This window comes from Leuciscus leuciscus (assembly GCF_965113295.1).
Source record: "Leuciscus leuciscus genome assembly, chromosome: 16".
Taxonomy (NCBI): Eukaryota; Metazoa; Chordata; class Actinopteri; order Cypriniformes; family Leuciscidae; genus Leuciscus; species Leuciscus leuciscus.
The window spans coordinates 16,914,638-16,932,650 of NC_138740.1; the positions used below are offsets into that span (position 1 = coordinate 16,914,638).

The 18,013-nt window shown below is 43.4% G+C and overlaps 2 protein-coding genes across 2 annotated transcripts in view; one reads left to right on the forward strand and one right to left on the reverse strand.

Moving 5' to 3' along the window:
* The window catches only part of LOC309477437 (uncharacterized protein), a gene marked incomplete at its 5' end in the record, with an annotated part of 161,760 nt that overhangs the window by 94,871 nt on the left and 48,876 nt on the right, over nt 1-18,013 (reverse strand). The gene's annotated exons all lie outside the window — the stretch shown is intronic.
* Nucleotides 11,089-12,027, forward strand: LOC309477792 (olfactory receptor 5F1-like; the record flags this gene model as incomplete). The annotated part of the gene is made up of 1 exon (XM_082141202.1): nt 11,089-12,027. One exon carries the CDS (start codon nt 11,089-11,091, stop codon nt 12,025-12,027), a length of 939 nt encoding a protein of 312 aa, XP_081997328.1.

The window sequence follows — 18,013 nt, forward strand, 5'->3', positions numbered from 1 at the left end:
AGCAAGAAACCATCACCTGCTACTGCACCTGCTTCGCAGATGCTGTCACTAACCCCACAAATTTCAAACAACGACCTTGCAGAAATGCAAGACTCAGACAATGCCATAAAGACTATGATTATCCACCTCAAAGACCCCTCCCCCAACCCAATCGCACCGTCTGACACCACTGATAACTCAGATCTCAGACACCTACACAACAGCAGACACATGCTGCGTGTGCGGGACGACATTTTATGGTTTGTCACCGATGACACCACTTCGCCCAAGCTTGTCGTGCCCCGATGTCAAAGGGGGGAGATGATAAACCACGCCCACAACGCACCTTACGCGGGGCACCACGGTACCAGAGCCACGTATGAGACACTTAGACAAGTGGCATACTGGCCAGGTATGCAGCAGGATGTGGCAGAGTATGTGAGAGAATGCCTGGTCTGTTGCCAGTTTCACCCAACAAACCTGACTCACAGAGCCCCGTTGCAACGCAGAGGAATCACATTTCCCTGGTCAGATCTCCAAATTGATTGGGTGGGACCGCTGCCCAGATCGAGCAGAGGTAACAAATACTTTCTCACGGTGGTGTGTCAGTTTACCAAGTGGGTAGAGTGTTTGCCAGCACCTAACGACACCGCCCAAACAACGGCATATCTCCTGATGAACCACATCTTCTCCCGATTCGGGTTGCCACTGAGAGTCAATTCAGATCGAGGTACCCATTTCACCGCAGAGATCATGCAAAAGATCTGGAGAATTCTAGGGGTACAAGCCAAACTTCACATCAGTCACCATCCGATCTCATCCGGACAGGTAGAAAGATCTAACCGAACGGTGGTCGCCATGTTGAGAAAATATGTGTCGGCTAACCAGAAAGACTGGGATGTGAAACTTCCCCTGGTGCTGATGGCTATCCGAGCCACACCACAGGAATCCACCAGAGTGGCTCCATTTGAACTCATGACTGGGAGGCAGATGACTCTGCCCTTACACCTGTTGTACCAACCAGGAGACAACAACCTCGTCACTGCCTACACCACGTCCCAATATCTGGACGAGCTCCATAGACACTTGAAAACAACTTTTGCTTTCGCTCAGCAACACCTGAAGACCAGCGCTGAAGGCCAGAAAGCCTTTTACGACAAAAAGGCATCGCACCAAGAACTCAGTGTGGGCGACAAAGTCCTGTACTACAGTTTCGCCTTGCCACCCAAGCAACTGTCCAAAAAGTTTCTGCCTCACTGGACTGGACCACATGAAATTGTGAACAAACTCTCTCCTGTAGCATACCAGATCCAGCTTAAACGGGGACCAAGAGAACCCGTTCTCAAATGGGTCCACCGAAATCAAATTAAAAGATATGTGGCCCGTAGTAGGGACAGACAAGAAGAGGCCAATACGAACTAAACTCAACCGCCGTCCCTACAGGAAAGAAGACTGTCCCATCCCCCGGGACAACCCTTGCTGATCTGTGCCTTCTTTCTTTCCCCTTCTCATCCACACCTCTCTCTCTCTTGCCTGTAACAGGATGCTGCTGTGGATTGCCATCATGTGCTTTCAGTCGACCAGAGGCCAGCCACCACCCGATGTCATCTCACCGGGGCCAGCCTCGGGAATCGTGTTGAGAGAACAGCCTGGGCTGCTTATCACAAATTGCCGCACACACACACAGAAAGTGTACGTGCGACTCGACCCCCGAAACGTCTACCGTGCGCACTACCCGAGGTCCGCCACCCACTACAGTTGGGCGGGTGCCAGATGGACAGAAACCGCCCTCGACCATGCTGAAGCTGACATCGTCCACATGCTGAACCAACTTGAAAAGGTGACTCTCACCCAGGCCGAACTGAGTGGACACAACAGACGGTCCAAAAGGTTCCTCGGAGCCCTACTCGGAGCCGCTGCAGCTGTGGGCACGCTGTTCAACATCGGTATGTCTAGCGTCAATGCCGTGAACATCGCCACGGTACGAAGACATGTGACAGAAATCCAGACGGAACTCCCACAGCTGAAAGACCAACTCACCACACAAAGCGCATCCCTAACCACCATAGGCAAAACACTGAGAGGTACAGTCACCATCCTTAACACACATAGCGTCATGTTGAACCAAACTTTGAACTCAATGAGACAGATGTTCACAGTCTTCCAGAATGACTTTGCCCAAACTCAGTTGGTCACCGCATTGATGTCCGACATGCTCAGAGAAGTGAGCTCCTCCATGGACAACCTAGCCATGGGAAGGATACCGCCTTACCTAATACCCCTGAGTCTCGTACAAACCGTGCTGGCTTCCGCCACCACCGCACCCACGGATCCGATACAAACCCATCTCGCCTACTCTTTAGGTAGCGCCATTCCCCTGTACGTTGACCCGGCACAGCGGGAGGTTGGCTTCCTCCTCAATCTGCCAATCATCGAATCAAGCCGAATCTACCGTCTTAAAGACATTGTCAACATCGGATTCTGGCAACGGGACACTCAGTTTAAAGTACGGACTCCCGACGTGGTAGCGTACCATGACAGCGACCCACAACTGTACCTAGCACCTAACCTACACATGTGCACCCGCACGAAAGACATTCACTATCTCTGTCCCAGCAAACCCTTCCTCAGAGATAACACCGATGGGATCTGCGGCCTCCAACAACTAGCCAACGACGCACGTTGTCCGGCTGATGCGAAACCTCGCAACCAGGTCACCGAGACGCAAGCTGAGATCGTAGGAAACCGATGGCTCGTGAACACTCCAGTACGGTCAGCGACACTGACCTATGACCAACACGACACTGCTACACGTGTCAACCTGCTCAACCAAAGCATGTGGATTCAAGTCCCACGAGGAGCCATCCTCCACCTAGATGACCTGGCCTTGTACCACCTCCCAAGTGAAGAGTACCAAGCCGAGCTAGAAATTCCGTCGTTCTTCAAGAACCGCAATTTCACTCTAGATCCCGAACTGGAAGATTGGATTGAAAAGGGGGGGCCACAAGTTATCGACATAGCTCCCCTGGACTCAGCCCTTCAAGCATTGTCCCGACTACCCATTCTGAACACTTCACCTGTGGTACAAACATGGACAGCCGCTGATACCGCACTGTGCATTACCAGCATCCTCGGACACGCCCTAGCCTTGGGTTTGGCCTATATCCTGTACAGAAGGATCAACGCAATTCGAACCTCCACAGCCAAGCTCACAGAGGCAGTCTCCGTCGGCTTCAGGAGAAACCTCCGGAAGGATGACTCCCCACTAGAGCAAGCTGAAGACCTCATCGAGCTCACGCTGCAGTCCTAAGCAACACCCGTGTGCAGCCTCCGCCCATCCATGCACCTGCCATCTTACCGTTGTTACCGTGATGACTCGACTAGGCCCATACACGCCCGGTCGACTCATCAAAAGGGGGAATGTAACGGAGAGCAGATCACCAGTTGCATGGTGATTAAATCAAATTAATTAATTCAGTCTAAATCTACAAAACCCCTGTCTCGCTCTGACTCAAGCTATTCTCACATTCCAAAGAACTCTCATTTACGACACCTCTGCTGTTTTGAGATTGCTCTACGCAAGACGTGCAGCCCAAACGGCGCCGAAAAATGGTGTAAATCATTGACTATCTCTCACTCTACATGATCTCTTACGTCTAAACCAACAGAGACCGTCTGTTTATGGCCGGGAGAGCCTCACGCTGACCAATGAGAGCGATCCCGAAAGCACTCCCCCCTAGGGAGTCCCTCGGACACTGATTTACACATAGACACTAATTAACTCTTCACAACAATAAAACAGTGTTGTAAGAGACCAGATGCCGAAACATGTGGTCTGTGCCTAATACATCAATCCAAAAAGCCAAACGCACGCACACACATAAGCCTCACCCGCAGTGACGGGGACAAGAGTTCAGCGGACGGGTATGAACTTTCAAGACGCACTCACGCACCCACACGCAGAAACACACGCAGATCCCACCACGTGGGACCAAAATCCTTGTATGAAATATTTTAAATGTATTTTCTTGATGTGTGTCTGATCCCCTGTCCCAAATATTATGCCTATGTAGTTTGTTGGCCTGTAATCACTCTGTGGTGTCCACAATTACAAGAAATGATGTACCTCCTTGATTTCAGATATTAGAACTGTCATTCGCGGTATTGCCGTGTTCCACGAACAACAACGATGCTGAATCTTTAACACAAAATATCAGAGAATGCATTGTTTTATTAAATACCAGTGGTATTAAGTTATGGACGAATTCATCGTTCAAAACCCCGCGGAAAAGGAGGCGTATAGACCTCAAAACGTCAGGAGGTGGGCCCATACGTTGTTAAAGACGATTGGCCCACGTACGTGAGGGAGGCGTGAGTTTAGCCCTTTAAAATTGCGCGCCCCCTTTCCTCTCATCGCAGTCCGCCAGAGAGAAAGAAGACACGCCTCCTTCCCTCAAGGAAGCTCCGCTCGCTTTTTATTTTCCTTTTATTTCCAAGTCTTTTCTTAGAACTACTATAGTATAGTCTTCTGAAACCAACCCACAAAATCAACTTAAGGCTAAAGATAATCTTTGCTGAGTCTTCGCTCGCTTCAAGTCGCCACGGCAACCAGAACGCTGTGACCACGTGATCCCGGTGTCTTTACCCAACACAGACGAAAGCACCCAAGGAAGGCCGATCTTTCAAACAGAGTAACGTAGATCTTTTAAATTTGCAATCTGAAGGAAATGCTGTTTAAAGTGTCTAAATATTACTAAGAAACGTTGGGGTTTTGGTGGTGAATGACTAAAACTGTTTCTATCTCTCTCTCTAAATTCTCTTTCACACACACAAACATACACGTTCACGCACACACATACTCTCACCCACGTGTGCCGAGATAAACACACTGCCACGTGCTCACGGAGCTGTCGGCAAACCCATCTCTCCTTACAAAACGCTACCCTCTCAACATCTCACACGAACACCTAAAATCATTCTTATCTCCATTCTTCACTATTAGTTTCCTCTCTCTCTCTCTCTCTCAAACCTTTTTATTTTGTTGTATTTCTGTATTACGATCGTTATATTGCTTGTTTTGTTTATGCATTTTTACTCCTGCGTGATTTTAAATGATTGTGTAATCGCTAGCTTGTTTAAATAAACTTTGTTAAATCATTTGAATTAAGTTTGCCTGTTTTGTTTCAAATTCTGAGTCCCTGATGAGTGCAGATTTTACCTTATAAGCTCTACGATTGGTTACTCTTAAAAGAAACCTAAAATTGTCTAAAACACGGAGATAATTATCTTCTTTGTGGCCACAAGAAAGTGTTATCTATCAGTGTTAAAGACGCCCGATTTCTGTTCATAAAGAATACATTCTGTCCGCTGGACGGCCAGTCTGCATGGTAAATGAACAAACTCAACTTCTACCTCAAATTCCCCCAAATTGAGTAAATGCTACCCGTCTCTATCAGTGATTATTACAAGTAATTGTGTAATCGCTGATACAAGCCGAGATTTTGACCTATTCCCTAATTTGAATAAATTAATTTATGGAAGCAACAGATGCATATTCACATTGATGAATATTACCGCTAATTTGAGCTAATTAATTCCCCAACACAAAGTCATTGTTGTTACATGGCCTATCATATCCTTTCATCGTTTTATTTACATTATTGGCATTTCACGAGTTCACACTTACAAATGATTAGATAAGAGCAAAAGAGTATGCGTATTTGGCGTGCTATCCGGGGGAGGGCTCCGAGCTCGGAATGTGGCCCAAACCCAGAATACACCCCCCGTATCTCTGGTTAGGATAGTAACCAGGCGAGTGTGAGGAGACAGGGTGGTGGAGGGATGCAGAAAAAAACGGTCAGCTACGTATTTATAGGTCTCCTCTCATGCTGATTGAATTGATTATTTGAACGTGTTCCTCCTGAACTTTGTTCATATAACATCATATTGTGTCCGTTTGCATAGCACAGCCTATTGGGACCTTCACATATCACAGCCTATTGGGGTCCTCTGCATATCACGGCCTATCATGGCCCTTCGCATACCACGACCTATCGTGGCCATCATGTAAGACTGACTGTTATTGCATTATGTAACTTTTAGTGGCCCTTCACATAATAGGCCTATCATGGCCTTTCATCGTTTTATTCACATAACTGGCAAATTGTGGCCCTTCGCATAACACAGCCTATCGCGGCCCTCCGCATAGCACAGCCTATTGTGGCCATTAGGTAAGACTGATTATTATTGTTTATGTTACCCGGCCTATCCTGGCCATTCACATAATTGACCTTTCATGGCCTTTCACCGTTTTATTCACAAAACTGGCATATCGTGACCCTTCGCATGGGATGCCCTATTGTGACCATGAGGTAAGACTGTTTGTTTTATGTAACCTGGCCTTTAGTGGCCCCTCACTTAATTTGCCTATCATGGCTTTTCATTGTTTTATTCACATAACTGGCATATCGCATAGCACAGCCTATCACGGCCCTTCGCATAGCATGGCCTATCGTGGCTATCAGGTAAGACTGATTATTGTTTTATGTAACCTGGCCTTTAGTTGCCCTTCACTTAATTGGCCTATCATGGCTTTTCATTGTTTTATTCACATAAATGAAAGCTTTAGCGTAAGTTCTGCCAGGAAGACTCAATCGTTACGTCACTAATTAACTTCACATCTAACCAATCATGTTCTAATACTTGCAGTATAAAAGATTGGTACTTACGTTCGCAGATGCTGACGCAAACAATTACCTCCATCCTCCCCACCATAACCAGGATGGTCCCTTCCCCTCCGTGCTCCCCACCACCACCAGGATGGTCCCTCCCGGGGGGTCGGCTGCGCCCCTGCCTTCGTCTTGCAGGAAATTCAGATTCCGCTACCCTCGGATTGCACGCTACGGACGTGGCCTATGCCAAAGAACTTTATAAATATTTGTTTGCTGGGCTGTTAATAAATATATGCTTTTGTTACATAATTTCTGGTATATACTTTCTGGTAGAACTGACCCTTGGCATAGCATTCGGATAAGGACGGGGCCTACACCAAAGAACATTTCTACAAAACGAAACACAAATTATTGTAGCTCACTCACTACCATCTGTTAATACTTTACAGAATAAATACCATGCAAACATTCACCTGCCCTCTGAGTCTTTCTTGTAGAAATGAAGCTTTTAGTGTAAATTCTATCAGGAAGACTCTAATGCCATGTCATTCATTCATACGAATAGGTCTGGCCAGTCAATGCTTGACACCTGGAGTATATAGGCACTGAACTCTCTGTTCCCTTTCAGTCGGTCACTCCTACATTCGTTGGAGGAGACCGACAGAAATGGGATCTTCGCAGAGAGACCAATCTACTTCGAGAGAAACTAAACGAGCCAATGCACATTGGCATGAGATAATTTGTGCCAGCTGTTTCCATCACGCAGCACGGGGATATAATGACCAGCAGGTGCAACGCATCTTTGCATTTCGCTTCGGAGCCGAGCTCTCTGATGTTCTCTGCAATCCTCTTCGTTGAGTCACTCTTCGTGCGCTCTTTTGGAGAAGAAGCCTCTCGAGGTGTTGGTGTTGATGGCGCGCTGCAGCGGAGATCGCTTAAGAGCGAAAAAACAGCTGTTTTCACAGCTCTGAGCGGTCGAGTTGGTTTCGGTTTTGAATGCCTCAGCAAGCTGCACAGCGGGGATGTACCCCACTTTGGGCCGCCTCACAGCCTCCCGAGTTGGGACCCTGCCCTCCACCTTGCGGGTACATCTGTGGTTCCGTTGGTCCCGCTGGTGCAGTCTCTGGGGGCCTTGCTAGCCCCGCTCTATCAGACTCGGCTATGCGATTCAGTTCGCCGGGCCTTGCACAAGCTCCCGTTCAAAATGCTCATGCAGAAACGCATTTTCGATATAAAGAGCAAGATCTCCCCTGCGCAGACCATCTCTTATCTTGGTATGGAGCTGGACTCGGTCAACCAGACAGCGCGCCTCACCGATGAGCGCGTCCAGTTGGTATTGAACTGCTTGAACTCATTCAAACGCAGAACAGCGGCCCCACTGAAACTTTTTCAGAGGCTTCTGGGGCATATGGCATCTTCAGCTGCAGTAATGCTGCTCGGGTTGCTTTATATGAGGCCGCTTCAACACTGGCTTCATGGCCGGGTCTCGAGATGGGCGTGGCAGAGCAGCATGTACCGGGTTTCCATTATCCCGCACTGTCGCCAAATCTTCAGCCAGTGGTTGGACCCTTCGTTTCTACGGGCAGGTGTTCCCCTAGAACAATTCATTTGTGGTATTCACGGATGCCTCTGCCACCAGCTGGGGGCCCACTTACAATGGGCATGTAGTCTCGGGTCTGTTGATGGGATGCATTGGCATGTCAACTGGCTCAAGTTTCTAGCAGTATATCTTGCTGTGAGCCGCTTCAAGGCAAGCATGTACTGGTCCGCACGGACATCACTGCGAATGTTGCGTACATCAACGACAGGGTGGTCTACGCTCCCATTATATCTCGCCCGCCATCTTCTATGGAGTCAGAAGCATCTGATGTTGCTTCGTGCCATTCGCATCCCAGGCGTGCTCAAGCTCTCACGACAGCTTACGGTTCCGGGAAAGTGGCGACCCTCGGCACAGATGCACTGACACACAGCTGTCCCCGGTGCTATGCAAGTATGCGTTTCCCCCAGTGAGCCTTCTTGCACAGACCCTGTGCAAAGTTAGGGAGGACGAGGAGCACGTCTTCTTAGTTGAATCATACTGGACCAACCGGACCTGGTTCCCAGAACTAGTACTCCTCGCAACATTCCCTCCCTGGCCCATTCCTCTGTGGAAGGCCCCGCTTTCTCAGAGGCGGCACACCCTATGGCACCCTATGGTCCATACCTCTGGAAACTCCATGTCTGGGCCCTGGACGGGACACGGAGGTTCCCCAGGCGGTGGTAGACACCATCACTTCCACTAGAGCCCCCTCTACGTGGCGCCTCTATGCGTTGAAGTGGAACATATTAATTGAGTGGTGCTCTTCCCGCCAGGAAGACCTCGAAGATGCCTGATCAGAGTTGTGCTTTCCTTCCTGCAAGATGGGTTGGAGCGAAGGCTGTCTCCCTCCAGCCTAAAAGTGTATGTCACCGCTATTGTCTCGCATCACGATGCAGTTGAAGGTAAGTCGTTGGGAAAGCATGACCTGATCGTCAGGTTCCCGAGGCGAGCGAGGAGACTAAATCTGCCTCGTCCCCCCTTTAAACCCTCTTGGGACCTGTCTCTGGTGCTCAGCGCATTGCAGAGACCTCCCTTCAAACCGCTGCAGTCAGCCGACTACCCTCCATCAAGAGGGTAGTGGACCTGCAAACGTTTTCGGTCGACGAATCGTGCCTAGAATTCGTCCCAGCTGACTCTCACGTTGTCTTGAGACCCCAGCCCGGATATGTGCCCAAGGTTTCTACCACGCCCTTCAGTGAACCTGCAAGAGCTGCCCTTGGAGGAGGCAGACCCAGCCCTGGCTTTTTTCTCTGTCCCGTCCACTCCTTGCAGTTATACGTGGACAGAACGCAAATCTTTAGGACTTCAGACCAGCTCTTCATCTGTTATGGAGGCCAGCAGAACGGAAAGGCTGTCGCCGTTTCCGCAGTGTTCCCCTTCCACTGGAAAGGGCACGCTTTCCCAGTGTTATCCAATGTTCCCATTTCTGATCCATCCCATTTCTGTCGGTCTCCTCCGACAAACGTCTCGGTTACGTTCGTCCCGTCGCCATGTTGTTGTACTATCGCTGTGCGGCCAGGACTCTGGCTCGGCACCTCAGCGAAAACCAAAGATGCGTTGCACCTGCTGCTCATTATATACCCACGCTGCAAATTATCGCATGCCAATGTGCATTGGCTCATTTAGTTTCTCTTGAAGTAGATTGGTCTCTCTGCGAAGATCCCATTTCTGTCGGTCTCCTCCGTCGAACGTCTCTGTTCCCTCCTTCAGGGAACGAGGGTTACCATACGTAACCGAGACATTCCATGTTCACAGTTAATGATAATGACGTTCCCCTCCATCCTACCTTCCACCATCAGTTTGGCCCCTGTCCATCCATAGGGGGTAGGCTCCACTCCTGCCTTCATCTTCAGGCAGGATTAGCCAAATCTGCATCCCCAGGATTCAGACTAAGGACGGGCCTACCCCAAATAACTTTTCTTTACAACTAAATACGAATCACTGTAGCTGTACTCACTACCATTTGTTAATACATTTCAGAATAAATACCATGCAAACGTTCACCTGCCTGTCTTTCTGGTAGAACTAAAATTAAAGAAAATATGTAACTCAGAAACAACGTGAAGAACTAAACAGAACACAAGCCTGACAAATATGTCCTGAAGGACTTCAATTAAATATTGCACAAATACTAAACTTTAGTATTAGTTTTAAATGACTCACCAATATCATATAGTATGTTTTGTTCAGGATCACATTAGCAGCTGCAAAATAGATTAATGATAATTTGTTATTGTTGCAATAACATTGGATTATGTTATAGTATCCAGTATATATTAGGTAAATGAAAGTTACCATGTGTTCATTGGGAAAGTTTTGAGTTTTAATAAAGGCTAAAAAGATTTAACAGGTCATCAAAATTGAATTACACCATCCTTTTTATCTTTTCATTTGTTTTTTAAATAACTTCTGCAATTAAGGAATATTAAACAAGAAAGAGTTCCGCTGTGAAAATATATTTACACAGAACACAAAGGAATTCTCAATTCCCAATGTTGTGCTAAATTATTTAAAAACATTCTTAAAAGATAAATAAACAAATGTAACATGAAAATGAGTTTTAAGTGACTTACTAATATTATATAACATGTTTTGGAGCAGAATCGTGCCTTTTCCTATGTGACCAGCAAACTATCTGGACCAGCAATACACCAATCACAGCAAAGATTGTTTGCACTCTTAGGATGACAACACAAAACTTGACACACATTTAAAATGACCAAGCAAACCAATCTTTATTCAGAGTAAAGAAGATTATGCTCATGTAAGGTGTTATATTTTGTATTATATGTTTTATCTGTTAGATAAAGTTTTATATCTTATTATATATTTTACCTGTATGTTTTGTTTAGATTACAGATGGACAACCTGACTTTCAGATACAGTGTGCTACTGGTGGAGGGACTGCAAGTTACAACTGAGTCAATTTTTCCTTCATTTATCCTTCTTTTGATGGTTTACATATTTATAATGGTATCTAACATTGGGATGATGATTCAGATCACAGCAGACAAAAATTTACACCAGCCTATGTATGTTCTTTTCTGCAACTTGACACTGAATGATGTGTTGGGGTCAACTGCTCTTTTGCCACAATTGTTGAGGGATTTCTTAAAAGACCCCTCTGAGCGCTACATCACATATGTGGAGTGTGTTATTCAAGCTTATTGTTTACATTTGAATGGTACAGTATCTCACACTGTGATAATAATCATGGCCTTTGACAGATATGTGGCCATATGCAATCCACTGCGATACCCAACTATAATGAGCAATAACATGGTGGTTAAACTCTCGGCAGGAGCCTGGGGTGCTGCAGTAGTGCTGGTGGGAATTCTGATTAGCCTCAGTGTGCGTCTGTCTCACTGCAGATCTGTGATTCACAACCACGCTTGTGACAATGCTTCGTTATTTAAACTGTCCTGTGAAAGTACAGTTATTAATAATGTATATGGATTAACTTTTACTGTGGTTTTATATGCCTCATCAATAGGTAGTGTGGCATTAACATACCTCAAAATAGCGATGATCTGCTTCAAAGGCAAAAACAAAGCAACCAACAGCAAAGCCATAAAAACCTGCAGCACTCACTTGACTGTTTATATAATCATGCTGGTATCTGGATCTGTCGGGATCTTTCTCCATCGTTTCACTGTATATGCTGAAACTAGGAAACTATCCACTTTAATGTTCCATGTTATTCCACCAGCCTTAAACCCTATAATATATGGTTTACAAGCCAAGGAAATAAGACAACGGATCTTAAATGTTTTTAGAAATAAAGTTAATACAAAGTGATTTCATTTATTTATTCATGTCCATAAAAGAACTCTACAAATCGTTGAAAATCATAACTTTTATTAATTTTATTTTACTCTTTTATTGTGTGTATAGGCATATGTGAAAATTCTAAGAACAATTAGAGTTTATGGTAAATATGTCATATGTCACATACAAGGGTTATCACATAAGCAGCAGCTAAATAGATTAATGATAATTTGTTATTGTTGCAATAAGCTTGGATTGGGTAATAGAGAAGAGGCATTGATAAAAAAATAAACATAAAAAATAAATAAAAAAATTAAAGTATCCAGTATATATTAGGTAAAAAGAGTTACCATGTGTACATTGGGAAAGTTTTGAGTTTTAATAAAGGCTAAAACGATTAAACATGAATTGTGTAATTGAATCACTCTTCTGTCACACACAAGACTTTTGTCTTTTCATTTGGTTTTAAAAAACCAATATTAAGCAATATTAAACAAGAAAGAGTTCCTCTGTGCAACTATACTTACACAGAACACAAAGGAATTCTTAATGTTGTGCTGCATAATTAAAAACATGCTTAAAAGAAAAAAAGCGATGGACAATTGACTTTTATAAAACAAATGTCATGAAGGTGATTGTATGTCAGGGACAAATAGATAACATCCATTTTGTATCTGTCTTATTTTTAAAAGGTTCACAAAATCTTGACTTCACACATGCTATACATATGTCACTTACTACTTTCTAAAAAGGACATGTTAAAGTTCTCGTAAAGAAAAGAGTTGTCTTGTTTCCCCATTATCCTGCCAATTATACAGTGTAACAAATAATAATAAATAATAAATAACTTGTTTAATATAGGAAATGTTGATTAAAAAAAAAAAAAAAAAAGCACTATCCTTTCTGACCTTCTCCCCATTTGTTTGGTTATTTCTTGTACAGAAAACCTTTTTTTTTTTTTTTCTGTGAACTAAACCGCCCACTTTTAAAACACCAGATTAACTAAAAGTGTTCATTTCAATGATTTGCTAAGTAGACAGATGACATAGCCCAGTGGCGTAGCGCAAATCCCCCTAAATCCTTAGATGACATGGGGGTGAATAAATTATCAGGAAATTTTAATTCTGAAGTGAACTACTCCTTTAATACAGACTGATAGAACCCATTCATACCCATACCTTTGATTACATTATTAGACATTAGCAATAATTTTCTGTCAAGTCCCATTTTACTAATAGCTCATAATATTGCTAAAACATACATAATCCATGGCTGCGGATAGATGTTATAAAGCAGTTTTTGAGCCGATTGTAATATCATAGTTTTCCATTTAGAGGTTAAATCAATGAGGCCTTGAACACAGGTGAATCTAGTATGCCTGGATGAAGCCAATGAAAAATGAAATGAAAAAGATCACAAAATGTTTTGGAAAAGCTGTAAAAGTCCTGTTGGAGGGTCTAAAATAGTCAGTCGATGCCACAACATTGAAGCAGCTAAGTTGTTTAATAATAATAATAATAATAATACCTTATTGTCTTTGCAATGATACAACGAGATTACATTAGAGCATCAATCGACAGTGCAATTTCATGGAGTGCAAGAGATCAACAATAGCATATTTTGTAAACTGGGCACAGCGACAAATAAACAACAAGAAAAACAGTATGTGAGGCGAAGAAGTAACCAGAAAATGTGTATAATTGTGTGCTGCTGTAAAGTGATCCAATGGAGGCAAGTTGTAAATGAGAACCCAAGTGCAGTTTATTATAAACAAAACCAAACATGAAACAAAAACATGGCATGGCGTGGCATGAAAACTCAAAACAAGACATGAACATGAAAAGGACTCACAACAGTGGTTTACAGGAAACAATACTTGACAAAGACACGTGGCAAACATGAGGGCTTAAATACACAGACTAATGACTAGACAAGGGACACCTGTGAACAATGAAACAATGTAGCCTACCAATGACAACATGACACATCAGACACGGGAACCCATGGCAGGATCACATGACTTACAAGGGATCACATGACAGACAAGGAAACATGACGTGAACAAACCCAAAAACAAAACCGTGACAGATCCCCCCCCCCTCTAAGGGCGGCTCCCGACGCCCAACAAAACCCAAAAAAACTAAGTTCTACCAGAAAGACTCAGGAGATAAATTGATATAACAAGCGCATGTTTATTAACCCTCTGAGGTCTGAGCTGTTTTCTGGGCCATGGAGGTGTTCTGACATGCTCTGACATTTGTGTTTTTTTCTGTTACTAGTGACATTTTCATGGCTAAAGTCTGATTACACTGTATTCAGCACAAACTCTGCTACAATAATATATCAGCAGCATGTATGTAAAAGTTTGTAGTTTTGAGATAATGACATTAATGCGTGGTTTGTGAAAATACAAAAAAAAATTCTCACTGAAATAAGGCCATGAAACCCATACTGATTATTTCTTCACAAGACTTTTGAAAATTGTATGACATAGCCTAGAATATTTGCTCCAAAACTATGTGAAAATCACCCTGACTGCTCATTCAGATAAGACAATATATTGATTTAAAATTTCTAAGACGTGTTTTGTGTGACAAAGCCATATGCGAAAAGGCGTGATCATCTCATGAATATGTAAGGGTTTTAACACCTGAGAAAGACAAAGACACTCCCCTAACGGCCCTATTAGGAGCAATCAGGCCCTGTCATTCAGAGCAACCTTGCACAAAGAATGAGGAGATTTAAAAAAGAATGGCTTTTAGATTGTTTGGATTTATTTACAGCACAACACAATCCAAAAATACAAATGACAAAAGAGCACATTGAAAACAATGATCCAAAGACAGAGACCTTTGTGCCATTCCTAAAAAACATTGTACATACCTTTAATTTCCAAGGTGTTTGATTTTCACTTTACCATGTTCATGTACAGAGACTCATGTGAATGTTGAAGTCAGCAGGACTCAGTTGCATCTGGTCCCTGAAAGAAAAAAAAAAAGAAAAAAACTGTGAACATAATGATATCAAGAGAAACTATAGGGCTGCACGATTTTGGGCATAGATTTTAGATTTTTCTGGTTAAAATTTCTTTTTAAAATTCACAGAATACACACACACACACACGTTTCCGACAATATATAATGAACACCAGGTTTGTTGTGCCTTGTAGGCATAGGCTACGCAGTGCTGCATAAAATAATAATAACAATAAATTAAATCTTCCAAAAGATTTCAAGAACAACTACGCTAGAGAAAAATATATTGATTATCATATGTTACTTCAAATGTTTCCATTCGTTATGATGATATGAAATGAGATAATAGTAAAAACATAAAGCCTAATGTTTGGTGCATTTTTCCTTTCAAGCGCAATCGCGCTCCAAAATATGATACATTAAAACCCACAGCGCGCTCCAAAATATGATACTCAAACCCACAGCGCGCTCCAAAATATGATACATTCAAATGCCATCGCGCTCCAAAATATTAAACATTATGGTTATACATATCTATGTTTGAGCAGATATCCACAAACAGTATTTATCAGGAAACACGGGTCTAAATAGTATAATATTCACCATATACAGTATCTAGCAACAGTTCAACTGCAATGTGAAGTTTATGCAACAATACCATAAACTAATAAGTAAGAATTTCTTACCTTACATCTTTCTTGTCTTCAAAATCGCGTTCTTCTTCTTCTGAGTTAAATCCAATGTAAGCTCAGACGTGTCTTCCAAACTCGACGAAAAGCAGAGACTTGTGAAGTTTTTTGGTGTTTTGTGTTTGAGGTAACGAGGGCGTTCGCGTCCCATGTGGAGATTTGCATGTGAATCTCTTTTGCGCGAGTGGGCGTGTCGAATTAAAAAGTAATTAGCAAGCGTTTGAGATACTGGACATCCTGTTGGTTTTATACAAATTACTTAAACAGAGAATATTTGTTTTCAGTTTGAATCCGATCATTTAAAAGTACACACTTAAATGTTTATAAAGGTAAATGGCTCATAAATGTGTGAGAAGTATTCGTTGAGTTTTGTTTCAGTTTATAGACGTGCTCAAGAAAAAAAAGTTCACCGCGACGGAGAGGCAGAACGCACACCCTGTTTATTTTCTTTATTTTACAAAAGCACAATGTTTTGATTTGATTGTAAGTGGACACATACAAAAGTAGAAATATCACAGATTATTTTTTTATATTTCTTTTTTCTGTATAACCATAAATGACGGAGTAATTTAAGTTTATGTTGCTGCTATGTGAAAAAAATCCAGCAAAACGCGGGGGCGCGTTTCTCGACCTCAGAGGGTTAACAGCCCAGCAAGCATACATTTATAAAGTTCTTTGGCGTAGGCCCCGTCCTTAGCGCGCAATGCGAGGGTAGCGGAAGCTGCATATCCTGCCTGAAGACGAAGGCAGGGGCGCAGCCGACCCCCTGGAGGTAAAGGAAGGGACCATCCTGGTGGTGGTGGGGAGGATGAAGGGGAAGGTACCATCTTGGTGGTGGTTGGAGAGGATGGAGGTAATTGGCAGCATCAGCATCTGCGAACTCAGACAAATGTAAGTACCATTCTTTTATACTGTGAGTGTTAGCCCATGATTGGTTAGAAGTGAGGTAATACATGACGCGCTGATTGAGTCTTCCTGGCAGAACTTAAGCTAAAGCTTTCATTTCTACCAGAAAGACCCGGGAGATAAATTGATATAACAAGCGCATGTTTATTAACAGCCCAGCAAGCATACATTTATAAAGTTCTTTGGCGTAGGCCCCGTCCTTAGCGCACAATGCGAGGGTAGCGGAATCTGCATATCCTGCCTGAAGACGAAGGCAGGGGCGCAGCCGACCCCCAAAGAAAGGTGGAGAAATAATTCCACCGGGACGGAGCCCACCCCCAAAGAAGTGTAAGAAAATATACCCACCAGTCGTGCATCCTGCAGTTCCTGAAATGAGAGAAAAAGTAAGTTAAAGCGACACTATGTAACTTTTCAACCTTTATAATATATTTCCAAGATCCTTGTGATGGTACATCGACTTACAATAGGTTGAATGACACGTCTGCCATAGCCTGACAGGGTCTGTATCGCTTTTACTGGCACTATGTAACTTCGGGGTTCGGGTAGTAACAAGAGCACAAAAAGAACTACAAAATTCGACTGCTTTACGGCATACGTCACTTCCCCCACCATTTCGTCAAATTTGGACGTGAGAGGCCAACCAGCGTTTGTTTTCGGCTTTCGTGCGTATGTAGTTGTCAACCTGGCCACTTTATGCGTTTTCTCAGATCGGATAGCTATCCGATCGTGAAAAGTCTAGGTTTAAATGCCCTCCGAAACGCATTTGAGACGGATTTGAATCCGATCCCTCAAACCACTTCAGGAGGAGATCTGAGACGCATTCCAGACGAAACTGGACAAGTGTAAATGCATATGGTTTTTGAAACCACATATGTAAATTGTACTCCTCCCAAAAATGCTAAAAAAAAAAACGAAAAAAAAAACGTGTGAGAGCGTTGTATAGGCTATTATGTTATATCCAGATATGACGACGCGCTGGAACACGCATCACCGCAGATGAGCAACTGCATCAAGCCAATGTGCAAACTATCGCAAATCAAAGTGAAAGTAAGTCGCAGACGCTTATCACACAATCTTCATCATTAAAAGTAAAGAAACGAAATTATCTTACCAGGGCTGTTACTGCTCTCTCTTATTGCGGTCTTTGGTTTTGAAATTTTAGCTGATGATCTATAAAATGCAGCTCATATCTGTTGCTTTCGTGACGACGTTGTTGACGTTGATTCCTGCGATTATCATGAGAACAGCTTTCAATATCTCACATAATTATCATAAATAAGCCTAACGTAGAGGTTGTAAATAGTGTAAACGAGCACAATTTGCAAACTATTATGATAAATTGCAATAATAATGTCTAATGACATCATAACGGCCAATGTTATGAAATAATGCGACGTACATTTAACTTAATTGATGTTATCTGGCATTTTGTAATGTTTACATTCC